We start from the raw sequence: 19361 nt of genomic DNA on the forward strand, positions 1-19361 counted from the left end.
AGCCTTTGGCGAAACACAGGGAAAACAACTTCAAGAAACTCAGCATGGAAAACTAAAATAACAGTTAACGAAGATGTTGAAAGAGAAAAGGGCGCAGTAGTCAAAAAGTATGGGTCAACACCAGGCTTTGCACTGGGGTTTACTGTCACGGCGTGCCTCTCACCATTTGTTTCTCATGAAGGCCACATGTTAACATTTAGCTGGCTTAAAGCAGCTCGGCGTGCATTGTCTCATAACATTTGCTACTTGCTTCCCAGGACTGTACTAATAAACTTTCCTGAAGAATATATAATCAATGGAAGACACTGAACCGTGTGTGTGTGTGTGTTACGAATGAGTGATGGAAAATGCTCAGGATCCAGAGTGCAAATGTCCATGCGTGGTTTCTTAACACTAACCCAAAGATGGGAGAGAAAGACGCAGAAAGGGAAAATAAGAGATAAAAATAGCATCTTCAAAGCAACTCCTCGTGGCTCATGAAGAATCTCATAATAACTCATTTTTTTGTGTGTGTGCCTGTGTGTTTTCATTTGCTGAACTTGCAAACGGAATGGAAATTTCAGATGTGCAGGTTAAAAGGAGAAAAGTCATAACACTGTTACATTTGTTTGGATCCTTGAAAGTCTCGTTTAATGGATAGAGCTTCGGAAACAATCAACTATAAACAGGCTTGTTGGTGATCGGTTGTGGAACAAAAGTGACACGGCGATTCTCGCATTTGCCGAGGGATATTTGCAGTTCATTTATCTCTTTTTTTATGTGGTTTTTAATAGGTGTTTAAACATTGATTCAACATCCACTGTCAAGTTATTAACCTTTGGGTAAGCGAAGAACAACTTGATTCTACAGGAAATATAGATCATCAAAACAACCACCAGGTGTATTGCATGCTGACCACTATTAAAATGCCTCAAATATTTAATGTTTTAAACAATTCTAATGATTACCCAGAATCCTTATTCACAAAATGGAAGTGGGCTTAGACAAATGAACTACTACACACCATGCTCACAAATAAAGGAATGTATTTCTCCTACAATAACCATCTTTGGTCAAAGAATGTTAAATGACAGAGGTCTAGGGATATATGCAGCCTTTAGCGGAAAGAACTCAATGAGAACAGCAGCCTCTGGTGGTGGATGACAGAATAAACCCCAAAATATGTTGAGAATTTCAGGGCTTCTAACTAAGGAGCTAATAGTGTGTACCAAAAGGAAACCTGAAACAAATATCACCATTATTAGTATTAGTAGTTATTAGTACATAATTATAAATTTGCAATGTTGTTGTTGAGTGTTCTTTTGATGACGTGTCTGTATGCGTTTTCAGTGTGTTCATAATCACTGATGAGGTGTTCAGTAGCCTTGTGCCGACATAACATTCACAGGTGTGCCAACTGTGAATGTTCATGATACATGCACACACAAGACAGACACATTTTGCGACCACAAACACGCAAGTTACTTTCCATGAAAGTTAAAAAACAAACACAAAAAAGAAATTAGTTCAGTTGCTGTTGGCCTTTACAGAGTGTGCGTGGTTTTCCGACACCATAACACTCATACAGGACACTGCAGCAGTGACAAGGTGACATGTTGGACACAAGGTCCAGCTTGTGAGTTAGAACTGCTCAATGTCAAGAAAACAAACTGAGAAGTGAGGTGTTTCTGAAGCTAATCTGTTGCATTTATTTGCGTCTTTGTACATAAATTACTACGTCAGCAAATGAAAGAACTAGATTATGGATTAGATTTAAAAATGGCCGTGTTTTAGGGCTAGACACATGATCAAATAAATAAGGAATGAGGAATAGAATGTGAATCACAACATGAAATTTTAGTATAAAGTATTACATAAGATTGTGGTCCACAGCATCTTTCACCCTGTCAGCCAAAATATATTCCAGGTAGAGTTATGATTTTGCAGCTTGTTTTATTTCTCCTTCATGAATCTTAAATGTTTTACCGACCACCGGCCTTTTTAATCAGCACCATAAAACTAGATGTCAAAATATTTACTGTAGGTGTTTTTATGGCATCAAACGTATTCCTTCCTTTCTCCTTTATTATGAGAGCGGCCACATTAATTGAGAGCTCTTACCTGACATAAAGATAGAAAGGAAAGTGACAGTAATGTTGCCATGTATCACCCAAGCTGATGTGTTGAACTTCAGGTGATTCATCCTTTCAGTCTGTAAGTGAACACGTTCCTTGTAAAACACTACACCACGTCACTCATCTCCTGCTGGGAGATTTTCCTCAATCCTTTTAATGAACTTCATGCGGATTTCTGTGACGTTGTCTCCTCTCAGCGTGTCCTGGACAAATCTCACATCCACCGCCATCTGGACCTAAAGCAAAAACACTAAGTTTGATTGCACCAAAAAACAAAGTACAGGAGAACCTTTGTTAACCTTGTCATCGACCGACGGTGTTTTGAGGTTATGACGCCACACCCGCTATGTATAAATTACATTAAAGTCTTGTTAAGGAGTAAAAAGAATTCAACAACACACTTTGTGTGGTCTTCACTGCTGTCCGCTATTGTTTTTTTCCTACATATATATAATTGTATGTAAACTTGAGCTACATCACCGCTAGGAACCGAACCCCGACAAAAGTCAAGCACCCTCTGTATTCTCTATTACTACCAGATATTCTTTTTTTACCATCTCCAGCGCTCCTCTGAGGACCCCACACAGCAGGTTGGAGTATATCAGTGTATTGTGATTATCTGGCAGCTCCACAAAGTCCACCAGTGGGTTATTCTCTAGGATGAGTGAGAATTCATCTCCAGCTGGGCTCCAGTTGGTCACACTGGGAGTTGTTCCCAGGTACATCTTAAAGGCAACCTGTTAAAATCCAATACATGACAGGATGTCAACTTAAGATAGAAAAAAAAAGGCTTAAAGTCTGCCATTTACATAATGGGTTTTTACAAGGTGATTTTTACACTTAAAATAGAAATTAAGCGCATTTAACTTAAAATTGAGATCAGACTTGTATATTTATTATAAAACATGTGATAAATAAGTGTTGTAAGACAAGTGTCACTTTTGCAATTACCTTAGCAATGACGTCAGCTGTTTCTCGGAAATCTTGACACCTGCCGATGCTGGAGCGTGCCAGGAAGTCTTCAATGAGACGAACTCCAATGTTATAACCCCTGTGAAGCAGTGGAAGGCAGATGAAAAATAAAAGAACAACCAAGTTTGTGTGTGCCTCTTTCTTTTTACTATGGAGACTCAGACTTAATGACATTGTACTATTAACAGCTAATGTCCTACGCTTTAATGCCTCATAAACCATGAAATAAAGACTAGAAGTAATCGCATCTAGACTGCCAAAGGATATATTCTGATCCTGACACAATCTCGTGAATCTGTCCACTTGGCTTGAAACTACCAGTTTGGACAGTGGGAACTTTATCTTTTTAATTAAAAGACATCTTCAATTAAATCCATCAGGAATGCAAAATGTAATCAAATCATACAGTATCATGTCATAACTTACATTTTGTCCAGTTGTTTATTGACTTCTTCATCATTCTCATAGTCTTTACACAGTTGAGTGACCAGAGCCCCATATGTCAGAGTGAAGAGCTCTGAGTTCTAAAAGCAGTGGAAGAGTATGAAGGAAAAAATGTAAATGTTTTTCTTTTCTACGTATTTTTATTTTTATTTTTTTGTAAACAGGGATATGCGTATGATCACTAAACATTACAGCATGTATACAGTGGCCTTTTTACTGCTCATGTTGCAAAAATAAAGTCAGCACTGGAATTTAGAATGTTATATTTTCTGCCCAAAGGGTTTTTTGGGCAAAAGTGCGGACAGCTCCCGGTGCTGAAATCTGATGTTACTGTATAAAATGCGATTCACACCAGAAATTCATTTTTTAAGGTTGACATATTTTTTAAAAAAGAGGTGACTTCGGTTAAAAGCTCAAATAATGCATAGGCAGGCCGATATATCTTTACAAACGTTCAAACTTCTAGAATAGCTTTAGTAAACGTCTTAAACACATCGTAATTAACCACATAAGTGCAGAATAATTTAGGTAGATGGTTTGCCGTGAATTTTAAACATTTTTTATTTGGATAAAATCATTCCAAACATATTTTGTAACTTGCTCGACAGGAGTCGTGAACTCTAAAATTAAATATAAACTATAAGACGGGGACGTACGTCTGTTGGAGCTAAATATGCCATTAATTACAATCATATTCAAAATGTCAATTCGGATGTTTCCATGAATTACTTCTTACTACTATTTCAGTAATGTTAAATAAAGGGTTAAACCTACATCACATACGGGAGAAGGAAAATACATAAAACATAGTGATGATCGAAAAGCTAACTAGCAACAGCGAGCATCATTTAACAGCTTTATTCTACTAATGTTCATGCCACAGCTGTCACTTACCATCTTCTTACTGTCTGCTGTTCGATTGGACTGCCTGGACATTGTGGACAGTTTTAAATTATTACAATGTGTCGAATGGATAATAGTTTTTATTATTTTATTCTGCTTAGGTAGTTAGTTCCGCATTTGCTCGTGCTGTCGCTCACTTCCGCTAAAGGAAAGTTAGCGAGATTAAATACATGTTTCCGGTAAATACGTAAAATAAACCCGAAATAAAGCTCTAAATAAGGTTGCTTTAGAAGCGAATGTAGGTAAAATAGCTGTAGTGTTGTGGATATGTTTACATTTTATGTTTTGTTTCATGTCTTTTTACTGACATGTTCAACTTATATTAAAACTAGTAGTTATAAAAAAGATTACACGTACTTCCGCTAGTACTATTGTTAGCTTGACGTCTAATGACATCTCGATTATGCGTGATAATTTGTTTTGTCGCCACCCAGCGTCTTGGAGGGGCATCACTTGAGCCCTTAGACCTGTTTCTTATAAAATGTAATAAATGACCTCAAGATGGCAGTATAAGCAAAATATTTATCAGTAAGATAGTATACCTTCAATTTGAGGGATTTAATTTTTTTTTCAATGACGAGGGAATGCGTTAGAATAAAAAGTGAAGGTCTTTGCATATGCGGGAAGAGAAAAAGAGAGAGAGAGACAGAGAGAGAGACAGAGATCATGATTCAGTACCAGCGTTACAGTACAGATGTATATGTTTGACTCTGATCAGTCACATGGTCCATTTCTCCCACCTTACGCATCGATCACAGCTCTCTGTGCAACTCCAGTGAACCGTGTGCTGCTTGGCTCAAGGGCAGTCATCCCATTGTGGTGAAGTAAACACGCTGAGCTCCAACCGTGAGGAAGAAGAGCATCGCCTTTGCGCTTACACACACGCACGCACACACACTCGTTCCTTTCATTTTGTGATACAAGAGGCTGTGCAACAATAGCCGGCACGGACAGTGTGCGCTCTGGAGGAGGAGTCGATGCACCGGTGCAATGACGACGGGCAAATCTGTGAAAGACATTGACAGATACCAGGCTGTCCTCAACTCTTTGTTGGCCCAGGAGGAGAATAAATACTGCGCTGACTGTGAATCGAAAGGTAAATGGATTTTTTATTTTATTTATTTGCAGTCTATCTTTTGTGAATCGAAGCACAAGTCTCGTTTACTACACTGTAAAATGCGGCGTTGCATTCATCAGCTCTCGGCCAATTACACCTTAACAGGGTGCAGGGCACGGGGCCATATCCTCACACGCTCTGTATTCTTAACATCAGAATACTACTGTCAAACAGCACTGATTAGTGGATGACGAGAACATGACGCATCAATAGGAGCAAATGCGATGATGGAAAGGTGATGCAAATGTGATGAAGGGAATGTCTTGGTTCTTAGTTAAAACCTCTAAAGTCGCCGGCTTTAAAACTGTGATAACATTCGTCTACAGACAGAACGAACAGCTGCTTTGAGCAGACCGATGCTTTGAGAAGATCGATGGTCTGTGATGCCCACAGACTGAGTCATTGAGAGATGTTTTCACAGGTTATACAGATGACTAGTCACGCCGTCATACTACTTGCTAAAAAACCAATGAAAAATATGGCACCAGTGCACTGTTGAGCGTTGATCTTAAAATTGTTGCCTGGTGAAACCCCTGTCATGCACATTCAGCAGTAGCTCTAGACTGTGAGATTTTAAATGCAGAATAAATAAATATAAGCTTCTAAACTTGTAGAATCTTTTCAACAACAGTGTATAACATTGGCTTTATTAACTTTGCTTTGTTTCCTTATTTAAAGTTTTTCTTTCTCTGTGATGCTTTTTTTCAGCATCTTTTCTGCTGCTCCTTTAGTTGACGTTTACAACCATGTAAGAAGTGTGGTTAAGACTGTTCTATTTGTATTGTGTCCCCTCTGGTTGTTTAACATACAAGTGTCTGTAGGTTCAGTTTGTCAGCAACTCAACCTGTTGTACCAGTCAGACACTTAAAAAAAAAATACGTTGACAAAAGAATTGTGAAGATTCCGTATACATTTAGTCACAATTTAATAGGAAATAGGAAAACTGTGTTCCAGTCATTAGTTAGAAGTCATTTGTTTTGTAAATAAACAATGGACAAGTGCAGTATCAGAACTGCCTGCCTCCAAACCTCAGCTAACTTGAAACTGATGACTCTCCTTGTGATGCCATTTCCCGTCCAGTGAATGAAAAACCAAAAATGGTTCATCTCCAAAAAGACTTTGAAGATGTCCGTTTAATAGTCCCTGAATTCAACTTGACCTTGAGACCAAAACGTCATTCTCTGCTCTGGTCAGAACTATAGTAGTTGACATAAATGCACAACCTTAACATAAACTTTACACTTATACCAAAAATGTGTACTGTTAGTATTCTGTGCTGGTGTAACCAGGTCTTAAATGTAACCAGACCTAGAGTATTCTTCAATTTTAGTTTCTATCCAATGTATCTGTCTTTCTAAAGATAAATATGTTGTCAGGTTATTATTAACTACTGACTTTAAAGTGTAGTCACTTCTGTCTGCCAGTAGATGGGTTTTTATTGCTGCGTCTGCAGATCTGTATCTCCTACAGGTTATTTAGCTGCCAAATGCAAGGGAAAAATATCTGTGATGCTGATGGAGCATCACTAAATATTTCATAGGAAACATTAAGCATGGTCAGATTGACGTCTAAAAAAATGGATTGTGACCGCTTCCTTTGCTCTAGACTCAAATGTTTCAGAAAGAAAATAAGAGTATCACAGTAGTAGAGAGTGTTTTTATACTTGTGAGACAGAAAGTTATCTTTCAGCCTTGTTCATAACACTGGTGCACACTGTGACACAATGTCACAAATAGAAAGTAAACAGATCTCCTTTGTTCAGTGCTGTGATAATTGAGCCCTGGTTGGATGGATTCACACACACAGTCAAGATGTTGTCAATGCTTTGTTTGACGGCCCTCTGAATGGTATTTGAACGGGTCACAAATACACAGACTTGGAGCAAACGAACTTGGGACTGTACAGTAGTTGAGTTTGAATAGCAGTCTCCCAGCTCATCAGGTCATTTGACTGCATCAACAAAGGCAAAGTGTTTGCGTTTTAGAAATTGCTAATTTGTGAAGAGCTGGACAGGAAGTGGACAGGAGCAAAGTTTTGTTATTGTGAATTCAACCTCCTTTTCTAACTTTTAACTCACTTTTTCAAGTATTTATTATTTGCTTTTAGGCTTATGTTTGACATACATCTAAATAACCTGATAAAACTGTACTATTGAAGGCTAGCAGTACATATGTAGTTGTTAGATATGCTTCATTGTGAGAATTTTAATGTCAAACTCAAGTATTCTGCGACGTTCCCCAGCAGAAGCTAACTTGAGAACGAGGAGGGGGAGAATGTGAGAAGTTTGATTGATTCACCTCCTACATTGTTTGCACGTTTTACTTTTTCACAGGTGTAAGTGTTACTCTACTGTGCATTTCAGTCACAACCACCCACTCCTGCAAATCCAAACATGCACAATTTAATGCATGTGCACGAATGTGTCTCCCGTTCCCCCGTCTCCTGACTCAGGCTTTTGGCCATATGGCCCGTGATGAGGTTTGGTCTAATCTTGTTTGCTCTGACTGAGCTTGCTGCATCTTTATCACTTTCTGCCCTCTGGGTATAAAAGGAGGAAGTGGTGAGATATGGGACGAAGTGCATGCTAACAAGAACATAAAGCTAGCAGGCATTTTCTGTTTCCTGTTTATAACGTGAAAAAAACCTTACACCACGTTTTTTTTTTTTTCCTCTGCCCTTCATTCCAATTGTTTGCCTGCAGTTCCTCTGTTATCTGGTTTCTGTTTTTTTTTTTTTTATCACTGTGTTTCAACGTGACTTACAGTAAATCCTCAACACTCACAGGCATTAATGAGGAGATGGTGGAAGAGAGGTTGAGGCAAGTGCATAATGTAGTCTTTCACCTCTTGCCTGGTCTCAAGGGGATGAGTGTATGTGTGTACATGTGTGTGTGTGTGTGTGTGTATGTTGTGCCTGCATAAAAGCCTGCCTCCTTTATTGTCTCTATTGTACTTGTGTTTATGTACATACCAGGCCTGGGTTGCTGTGGAGATATCACCTGGTGATGTCATGCCTTGTCCCTCCTCCTCCTCCTCCTCCCCACTCTCTTCACCCTTCCATCCCATTATCTCTTCCAATCAGCATACAGCAGAGATTTCCTTGAAACAGGAAGGAGGTTTAGCGTTCAATTCCTTTGGCTGACAGAGTCACACAGTGCCACCCAATGGATTGGGTGCTGTAGTACAGACACGTAGCCAGTATCTGGGTAAAAAACATAAATAAGTAGGACAACAGTAGCCCATTAGAATTCATATGGTGGGGCCTTTTAAACACAGAGCTACTGTGTCTTTTGTCATCGACAACAGTGGTCCCCAAACCATGGGCTGTGGACCGGTACCGGTCCTTTGGTCATGGGCCGTGAGCAGAATTAATCATTTGAGGCTCTACCAGTTGATGGTCACAGCTACAGACGATAAAACTGTAGAAAGTATCCCACTCATTTTGAATGTACTGTATAATCCAGTCACCCACAGTGACTCACCTGAAGGATCACAGTCATGTCGCTAAAGCTCTCACACAGATGGTGGGTGTGTATTAGTAATTTATCAATCAAGTCTCCATCTGTTCGCTCAGATGGAGACTGGGTCACTGGCTGGCCTTAAGCTATTTGGACTGATTGAAATGCACTGAGGGCCTTGAGGATCGTACTGCAGTATATTATTAGGAATAAATACAAATACATAAACAGGATAGTAAGTATGACTTAAATTATACAAATGTTAGGTACTTCAGATGTGGACACAGGTGAGGCCATTCTTTTACACAATTCTTATACACCATTTTTGCATGTGTAATTTTACACAAGAACATTGTGAAATCTATTCATGAATATATTTTCTTTCTAGTTGTTTATTATTATTATAATATTTGAAACACTGGAAATCTTAAAAAAAAAATAGGTAAAATGTTTATATATCAAGCTAAAGCTGCACAATCTAGCATAATTATTGTCCCACTAATTAGAACTACCTCACATCTACACAGTTTTGTGACATTGTGCACATAAAATTGCCTCCATGTCATTGTGCAAAACTGTCATCCTCTTGACTAATGGTGTTTCCTGCTGCCACAGATAAAGTTCTCCTTCTTGCAGTTCTGTTTCCTAATCACCACTGCTTGGATTTGGAGCTGATTCTGACTCTTGTGATATTACTTTTGTGCAGTATAACTGTGTGTTGAAATTACCCCACTAATAATCAACGCTACTTTCACCAGCTGGGAAAAGCCCTGATCCCTTTGGATGTTTATGTGCATCATAGTCATAAGATGTTGTTTTTTAATTATTCATGCTGCGTGTTGATCGCTGCTCTTAAAAAGGCCATGTGATGACAATGAAGTATGGAACACTGATGATGGGTTCTCCTGTCTGTAGAGAAATACACTCTACAGACGTCGTCAACAATCAAGGCAGAGCTGAGACACTTTCTTTGCACCCTCTCAGACCAAGACAGAACATTTAGGTTCAACAGCCTCCCTAAATATATCAGTCAAAACAAAAGTACCCTGTAACTACTTTTTACGGTTATTAGTTAAAAAAAATAAAATATTTGTTGGGTGTTTTTTTCCAGATATATTTTTCCAGAATACCCTCAAAATGAGATCAGACTGTGGGAGGAAGTGGGAATCTTCCTTTCCTCATAATTGGCAACTAGTATGAAATTCAGGACAAATTGTTATTTAAAAAAAAATATAAAAAATATTTGATTTGAAAACCGTTGGTCCCAGGTAGAAAATCAAATCTTCCTGTTCATTAAGGTTGTTTAAATTCAATAAAGGATTATCACCTTAGAGGACGAATCAAAGACATGTTTTTACACGTGTCGTGATGCAAATAGAGGTGTCCTTGTGTGGGTGGCTGCCTGATAGAGCGGTTTGTTCAGTGAGCCTCTTTCTCACCATGTCCCAGTGTATCGCAGCAGGTCATCAAACAGCTGACGTCCACTATTTGATGACTCTGTTTTTTCCTCCGTTTTCAGCTCTCGCCCTGTCTCAGCCTGCTCCTCCCCTGATGCGCCTCGAGCTGCGAGCTTGACAGCCAGGGTCATTAATTTTCTCTGATTCATCCGGAGCCAGGCCTAATCTTTCAGCTCGCATAGTTTTTACCTTTGACAATAAAACTGATTTATTGGTGAAGTTTGAAATATCTGCTGTAACTCAAGTGTAGTGTGTGGAGGTTGACTGGATGACGAGAACAGAGGCAGAGAAATGAGCACTGCCATGTAAACTCTCCAAGAGACTGTTTCCCTTTTTAAATGTCTGTTCCTCCCACTCTCTACCTACTAAATCTGTTCAAAGTACATGGAGGAGTAAACTGTTGCTGGACCGACATACTGCACACCCTGAGTCACGCTTCGCTAAAAACAAGACTACTGTGGTGAAAATTATTCATTTTATTTTGAATGTTTAAAGTTTGCATCTTCACTACTGAATTGATGAAAATCCAAGTATAGGCATTTTCAGATCATACATACAATTCAAAGGGGGGGGAGTACAATAGAATGACAGGTCATTCACTCTGATGATGGGTAGATTTATTTACCTACAGGGGTCAGAATTTGTTGTAAATTGGAAACCATAACTTGTGCAGAGCGATCCTCCGTCCTCCAAAGAACATCTGGACAAACTCAATGAATTCAAGAATTACACCATAACACGCTTCATAATAAAATAATTAACATATTATTTTATTATCCAAATAGGAATATGCAGCAAATAGACAAACCCATACATGGGTAATGTCCTGTTTGAAAAGGTGGAGGCCCAAAATGAAGCCCTGTGTCAGAGAGACATCAGAGAGAAGAGTGGGGAATGTGAGAGATTACACTTGGTGCCCGGGAAACTCTGAAAGTCAGTAGGACGAGCTAATTCCTGTTCAGGGAGTTGAAAATAATTGATAATCAATTCTTACTTTGTGGCGGTGCCAACGTTTACAGCATTTAGTCCGGCTTTGCAGGAATAATTGGGCTATTATTAGCCAGCACTCAGACTCAGGTCAGGGAGATGGACGCTGTCTGTCCCGGAGCTCTCTGGGTAATACTTTTACTTCTAAAATGCAGAAGTAAGCACAGTCTGTCTAGTAGGTTCAAACATAACAGTAAAATGGTACAGTTGTGTCCACCATGTAATAAGGGCAGAGGCAGAGCCGTTTCACTCTGGCTGTGTTTTTAGTGTTGACACAAAGAGGAAGGTTTTTGCATGTGTTCTTTCCTGAAACTCAGTTTCCTGTAACATTAGCATACATCCGCCTTTCTAAACACTGCTTCCTCTTAGACTACTCTTCCACCTGCCACCTGGTGGTGTAAAGGCCACAGTGCAGCTGCTTGTGCCGTGGTTGCATGCAAGCACTTGAAGCACACTTTGGGAAATAAGAGTGGAAAAAAAGAAGCAGGGGGCAGCGGGAGAACAGAAGAACAGAGCGATGAGAAGATAGATGTAGATCAATGGGGGGGAGAAGCTTCAGCATTCCCTTTGAAGCTGCCTGTGATGTCTGAAGAGGGTGGTTGCATTATTAAGGCAAGAGGAAAAAGACCAAGAATGTTGTTTTTATTTCTCCCTCGTGTGATTGAGTTAAGACAAAGATTCTGACAGCTTTGCAGATGAAGAAGCCGACACCGAGGCAAACAAGACAACGCTATTTGTACTTCAAACACTAGTAGCAAGGGGCTAAATGTGGCGCTGACAGTGCTAGAAAAACACATATGGCAGGAAAACGTTGTCTGACGATGTCATGTGCATGTAGACCTGGGACTGAATGAGAATGAATCTCTGTGGATAGCCGGGGGGGTGGGTTGTGTGTGTCACTTATGTAGGGTAATTGTCTTGTTGGATCCAGTTGTGAGTCAGGACTTCCACAGGATTAGTTCAGTTCCTGGCTGAATTTAAACTCATAATTGAGGTTTCAGTCTTGTCTTACTATAAATGGAGTGAAATCCACCATGTGTCAACCTCATAACACCAGTGTTACTAACCCACCTGTTTGTGTCCGTTCTTATTTTGACCAGGTCCAAGATGGGCGTCCTGGAATTTGGGCATTTTCATTTGTATACGCTGTGCCGGAATCCATCGAAACCTGGGAGTTCACATCTCCAAGGTCAAATCTGTGAACCTGGATGAGTGGACACAGGAGCAGGTTCAGGTCAGTGGTCACACCTCAGGTAACACTGTGGTCAGCAACTGCTGTCAATCACAGTAACTAATCATGTCCACCCTCACTCTGCCCCTCCTCACTCCGCTTCTACTTTCTCTCATAAATAAAAAATAAATAAAATGTATACAGTAAATGGATTTGCTTGAAATAGTCAGGGAATTTCCACTCAAAGTAGTCTTGGTCATATAAAGAAAGTTATTATTAACTTTCTAAATCAAGCTAATATATTCATTGACTTGATAAAAAATGGTACTTAAACCTTTGTTCAAGATCTTCAACGATCTAGTGGGTCAGGTACTGAAGGCTACTTTTTTTCTTTACAGTCTAACATCATTAAATAAAAGCTTTTCCTGAATCAGCTGTATGTGAAGCAGCAGAGCAGCAGAAATAACCCATTTTATTGGCCTTTTGTAACTGTATCCTTCAAGGACAGGACAGCACTGACGAGTGAAGAAAGAACAGGATGTGCATTTACCACAGCATTATATTCACATTATATGTACAATATACCGCTCACCTTGACTCATAGGCACGGAGACTAGAAATATTTCTCCCTGTGTAAAACAGAGATGATTGATATGAGATGATTTTCACCGATTTTAAAATGAGAAGTTATACTTGTATGATAAGGTCACTTCAAGTGTTACGTGCTTGTCTGCATCACCAGTGCGTTCAGGAAATGGGAAATGCCAAGGCCAAACGTCTTTACGAGGCCTTCTTACCTGAGTGCTTCCAGCGCCCTGAGACGGACCAGTCCGCAGAGGTCTTTATTCGGGACAAGTACGATAAGAAGAAATACATGGACAAGGTCATTGACATCCAGATGCTCAGAGTGAGTTTAGACACACCTCACACACAATTGTGTTCACATCACATGTTACTATACACACAGGAAAACATGGTAATCCAGCAGAGAGTGAAGAGCACATTTGTTTTTATGCGCAGAAGGAAAAGAGCTGCGAAAATATACCCAAGGAACCGGTCGTGTTTGAGAAGATGAAACTGGTGAGTGAGTGCTTTTGTCTTCCCGTGGCTTTTAATGGCAGCATCACGGCTAAAGAGCATCAGTTTTAGACTGATGGAGACAGAACACATGTATTATTGATGGAAGATCGTCATGCAGTTCGAACAACCATTGCTTAGGATCTCTTTAATTAAACTCAATGTAGTCTACAGTGCAGTGGTTCCCAAAGTGGGGGGTGCCACTCCTACTTTTCACCTGTTGAAAATTGTCAACCCTGTTTCTCAGATGGTTTCTGGTTTGTGTGTCATGGAGATTTGCTTTTCATGAATCACGTCCATTCTGTCGTGACAGAAAAAAGAGATCAGCCCAAAGACGGACTCCCAGGCTGTGACAGATCTGCTGGGTTTAGGTATCCTGCTTCACACAAACACATTCTGTGGAATAATGTAAATGTATCCCTCCACATATTGTCTAAATGTCACCTTATCTCACTAACGCAACACTATAGGTTTACACAGTTCTCTGTTTATACTAGATGCCCCGGCTCCAAGTCCTGTGGTGTCTAATGGTGGTGAATGTGTACCACACGGTAACCAGAGCCCAGCTGTGCCCCCTCAGGCACACTCTGGCCTGGATCTGTTCAGCTCTATGCCAAATTCCTCCTCTGAATCAACGGTAGGAATTACAACACTGTACATACTGTGGACTGCTGCCTACTGTACCTGTGTGACTTGTTTTTTTTTTTTTACCTCTCCATGCCCCTGCCAGTCCGTCTCCAGCTTCATGCCTCAAAGCAGAGTGACTGCATCTGTGCCTGAAAATCTCAGCCTGTTCCTGGATTCAGCGCCTAAAGCAGGAGAAGGCACTGTCAAGAAACTGTCCAAGGACTCGATTCTGTCTCTGTATGCTTCCACCCCCTCAGTGCACGCTAGCAGTCTGGCTACTCACGGTGAGGATTGCTGCAGGTTTCTAGGAAGCCTTTCAGGAGGCAGGATTTTTCTTTTGGTACAATTTCATTATTCCATCATAATCTCGGTCCAGTGATCTGGGGCAATAGGGCTGTCCTGCCCCTCTGGGCTCTGCCTAAAGACTATGACTCACTAAACTCAGCAATGTGACGACGACAGAGCAGTGATGTAGCACAGGCAGAAAAAAAAAAACTTTTCAGGAAACATAAAACAAAAATGTGAGGAAGAAAATGCAGGCAACAAGTTGAAGTTAAATAACCAACGTAATATATATAATAATATAATAATAATTAACTTTAACCTCCATATTAGTGGCAGAAAAAGAAAGGGTTTTTTCTGAGCTCTATACAGTATGTCAAACCTAAACTTGTGGCCTACAGATGCCTGCAGCACAATCGTAAAATAAAATGTCACAGAGGCATAAAAAACTCTAAATGTCGTGGAGAAAAAACTTGATTATGTCAGGAAAAATGTGTCTGACCTACAGTAAGTCCCAGAGATGATTGGATTTACTGTATAGTCCAAGTGAAGTCGATGGTTATGTGTAAAGCTCAAATGAAGAAGAATTCTTGTATGGAACTTTTCTAATGTTGACATTAAAATTAAATAACAATAGGGTACGGAAAGTTGTTTTGTTGTTCGAATATGAATTTTGATCCTGTTTAGTGGAACACCTAGATATTGAATGGAAGAATTGGCTTAAGAAAATCCATTCATGAATTGTACTAGTAGAGCTAGAAAGAAAAAAATAACTTTTCTAATGAATATATTCTGCCGTACTATTATTCTGTAATATGGTCCAATCTACTGGATTTTTCTTTTCATTATTCAATGTGACTGAGATCATTTAGTTTCAGTATTTCTGACTGTTAGTAAGTATAAAATAATTGTCTTATTGTCTATTTATTCATGCAGGTTTGTACATGAACCAGATGGGATTCCCAACACACCCCTATGGCTCCTACCACTCTTTAGCCCAAATGGGTGGTATGGGCGGTGCCAGGATGACATCACAGATGGCAATGGTGGGACAGCAACAGGCCAGCATGATGGGGGCTCAACCAAACAGTATGATGGGTGCACAGGGTGTCATGGCTCAGCCCGGCAGCATGGTGGGGCCAGCCTACATGGCAGGGGTGGCCCAGGGCATGATGGGACTGCAGCAAAGTGGAATGATGGCCCATCAACAAAACGGGGTCATGGGACAGCAGCACCTTGGGATCATGGGGCAGCAGCAGGTTGGGGGTGTAGCCTCAGTACCGCATCAGCAGGTGTACGGAGCGCAGCAAACGCAGCAGCTACAGTGGAACACCGCTCAGGTTGGTTTTGGATTAGCTTAGGTTTTGGTTTTACGCCGGCATATGTGTGTTTTTTAATTCTCTTCTGTGTTTTGTTGGTTTCAGATGTCTCAGCAGATGGCTGGAGCCAACATGTACAACACCAATAGCATGAGGGGTTACAGCAGTCAACAAATGGGTAGTTCAGCAGCCCCTAGTTCATCCCATACGTCAGCACATGTCTGGAAATGAACTTTTTTTTCCCAGCGAGTCGGGTTTCAACAATGATGATGAACAGAGAGTTGTAGGAATCTGTGAATTAGACTATATTGACTACTACCTCTCTCTCTCCCTCTCTCTCTCTCTCTCTCTCTTCTCTAAGCTCATGCTTCCTTCTCTTGTCTCATAATTGACCAGATTTCCATGCTTGCCTTTAGAACACTCTGGTAAATGGACCAAGACAGCAGGGTTTAGAGGCAAGTGTAACACTTTTGCCTTTGCGTCCTGCTGTATGTCAGACTATAATTGTAGACAGATGGTTTAGAGGAATGTTAACTACCTGATCACAATAAGCTTTTCTTTCAAGTCAGTAAAACCCACTGATACATTTGGTTTTTAATCCTCCCAAAAGTGCTGTCACAATTAGTTCATCCTAGCTTACCTTCAACAGTGTTGGCTAATTCCATTTGAACTTCAATGGAACTGTTAGTAGGCCGAGCCCAAAGTCACTCTTACTGCTGTTTCATCAGCAACTTTGCACAGTGTGTTCACTGTAAAAAGCAACGATGAGAAGGGAGTGTTTAATTATTAAAAGCTGTTCCCAACATTTCTTTACATTTACAAACAGTCCCTTTCTAAACAGAAACCAACAGTTTTATTACTTGCATATTTCAATTTGTAATGCTCATCTTAGCGTAGTGGACCATGTTTATCAAAAACATTTATTACAGACACCTACTGTTTGTATTTTCCACCGGTTAATAATGCAGACAATTAAAAAATACATACAGAGGGGGCAGGAGTCCAGCAGATGGAAACAATATGTGACCATGATGAGGAAGAATTTATAGATAAATTGTTTAATTAGACAGTAGATGTTTTGCCAGATTTAAGCTAAATAAAAATAACTTAATGCCTCCTAAATACTATCATAAAACATTCAAATCCTTTATGGTAAGTTGGTATCAGTTCTACCATATTCACTGAACTACTCAATTTATAGCACAGTTGTTTTGGAGTCATAACTTATTTAACCTTTACATCAGAAGGCCTGATTTAGATTTTGGTAAACCAAAGATTAGCCCTAGCTTTCTTACGGCTGTTCAACTGTATGGTCTCCCAAGTAGTGAGAAATAGAACCCATTCATTTAGCTCTCCTGCAGTAATAGGTTTGATTATCCCTGCTTCTGAAATTCACTGTGTAACTTCCTCAGCTGCAGTGAGGCACCTCACACTCCTTAAGTCCAGAGTCTGCCTTATACAACAGAGGCATCTGCGCTTTTTTTTTTTTTTTTTTTAATGTTTGCCAGTGGAAGAAATAATGGAGAGCGATTTAATGAGAAAAGAGAGTAGAGTTGCTCAAAGGCGCAAAGTAGTCATGTTTCAAAAGCTTCCACTGAATTGCATGTAAAGAATGTTTAGCCTTTTGTGATTTGATTGTATGTACAGTACAACACACGGATTCTGCTCATTCAGATGTGAGAAAGTGTCTCAGGACTGAGGTTTCTCTCTGCAGTACATATCCTTTACCGTTGGCCCTGGCCAACAGGAAGCTTAATGAATGTGTGTACTGAATGTGTTCACCGTTGTGCTGGACTTGTTTTGATATATACACACACACACCTGAGTCTCCTTGTTATTAACCTTCTCGTGTTATGTGCACTTTGTCTTATGAATGCTCTGGGGTCAACTGTCTGCTTACGGTCAGGTTGCAGTTATGGGTTTACTCTAAATGTATTACATTTCTGTCTGATATATGTTCAGATCATTTTTAGCCAGACGTGTGGAAGGAACATAATGCCTTTAAAATATACTACCTTTACAACGTGATGTTAGCTGAGAATTAGCCTAATAAACCTAAGCATATAGCTAAAAGACATTGGAAAGAGTTTTGAGTTTTGAAAGAGTCAGAAAAAAGTGTCTAAATCAGGAGAAATTTAAAAAAAAAAATTAAAAAAGCAGATAATGACAAGGACAATATGTTAAAGAAAACTAATCTCACACAAATAATGAGAAAAAAAATAAAAATACAGCAGAAATAGCTACTAATTGGACATAAATAATAAAAATAAATAGTTAAATATTATATATTTGTGAAACAGCTGACAATACAGCAACATGAATAAATGGAAGTAGGAAAGAAACTAGCTGAAAACTTAGGAGAAAATTAAATACAAATACCCTATAACTTATTACAAAAAAAAAATCAATTGCCCATAAAAGTTATTATAAGGCCAAAACACAAAACAAGTGCCAGAACTGGCCAAACCAACAAACTACAGTCAAACCCATGTTAAGCCTCATGAATGACATGAACACGTGGGAGTCAACGTTCATCCGTACCTCCACCAGAACAACCAGAGGTGTTTCTCCTGCCACATCTCCTTTTTTAGACCAACTCTCCATTCCAATTACTTTGTAACTAGTTTTTTTATAAAAAACAAAAATGCATGCAGCCATTATTGTAAATTGTAAAAGAAGCACTTTTGTGATGTGAAGAACGGGATGAGAAAGTAAATAGCATTAAAGGCTACATTGACAACATAGCAGTCAGTTTTTCTGCACCGTCACAGCTCAGAGAAGCTGTCTCCATTTTCTACACCTATTTTCCTCATTTCTTTCAAATATAGTGGCAGCTGAAGCAGCACTCTGACAGCAGCAGCCTCACCTTCTCTGCTGAGACCAACATGTCAACTCTGCATCGTAGAAGCACAACTGTACACTTTCACTCAGACTTTCCTAGAGAGGAAGTAAAGGTTGACACCTGTGAGGAGGAAGGTTTTAACCTCAGCCACTTTCTAATTTGTCACTAACCTTGCGTTGCACGTAGTCATTTTTTTTTTCTCTTTGTCTGGCATACTCTGTAAAATCTTTGCAAATAAATGTATATATTTTTTGTTTTACTGGAGATTTTGTGTTTTCTTGTTGTTTTCACAGTCAATCTTTCCATGTCACTAACTGGATCTTTAATGACGGAAAACAGAAGACCGCCACTCATGTGTCATGTGCCAAATCCACAAACGGAAATAAGGACCGTACAACGCAGTCCTACTTCCGTTATACAAACGTTCCAATATCAGTGCGCCCCCTACAGATGACCGCTGACATTCACATTCTTTTTTTTTTAGTTGGTTTACTCTCTTAGAACTTTTTGTTTGATAGAAAGAGCGTATACATATATATATATATATACAGTATATATGTATATATAAAGAGGAGGAGATACAGATATTATA

The 19361-nt window shown here is 39.6% G+C and overlaps 2 protein-coding genes across 3 annotated transcripts; one reads left to right on the forward strand and one right to left on the reverse strand.

Annotated features, from left to right (window-relative positions):
- Nucleotides 1–603: 603 nt before the first annotated feature.
- trappc3 (trafficking protein particle complex subunit 3) lies at nucleotides 604–4597 on the reverse strand. The gene is made up of 5 exons (XM_008331431.3): nucleotides 4425–4597; nucleotides 3513–3610; nucleotides 3066–3165; nucleotides 2669–2851; nucleotides 604–2350 (listed from the first exon to the last, which is right to left on the reverse strand). The coding sequence occupies exons 1-5, from the start codon at nucleotides 4464–4466 to the stop codon at nucleotides 2231–2233; spliced, it is 543 nt and encodes a 180-aa protein (XP_008329653.1). The 5' UTR covers nucleotides 4467–4597; the 3' UTR covers nucleotides 604–2230.
- A 440-nt stretch (nucleotides 4598–5037) lies between these two features.
- smap2 (small ArfGAP2) lies at nucleotides 5038–19033 on the forward strand. 2 transcript variants are annotated; one of them, XM_008331432.3, is made up of 9 exons: nucleotides 5039–5529; nucleotides 12552–12685; nucleotides 13365–13529; nucleotides 13643–13702; nucleotides 14013–14070; nucleotides 14197–14336; nucleotides 14430–14610; nucleotides 15545–15948; nucleotides 16033–19033. In XM_008331432.3, exons 1-9 carry the CDS (start codon nucleotides 5424–5426, stop codon nucleotides 16156–16158), a joined length of 1374 nt encoding a protein of 457 aa, XP_008329654.1. In that variant the 5' UTR covers nucleotides 5039–5423; the 3' UTR covers nucleotides 16159–19033. The 2 variants fall into 2 exon arrangements, with proteins under 2 accessions (XP_008329655.1, XP_008329654.1); XM_008331433.3 differs by lacking the exon at nucleotides 13643–13702 and having other exon boundaries at nucleotides 5038–5529.
- The last annotated feature ends 328 nt before the right edge of the window (nucleotides 19034–19361 follow it).

Source organism: Cynoglossus semilaevis, chromosome 18 (genome assembly GCF_000523025.1).
Source record: "Cynoglossus semilaevis isolate Cse_v1.0 chromosome 18, Cse_v1.0, whole genome shotgun sequence".
Taxonomy (NCBI): Eukaryota; Metazoa; Chordata; class Actinopteri; order Pleuronectiformes; family Cynoglossidae; genus Cynoglossus; species Cynoglossus semilaevis.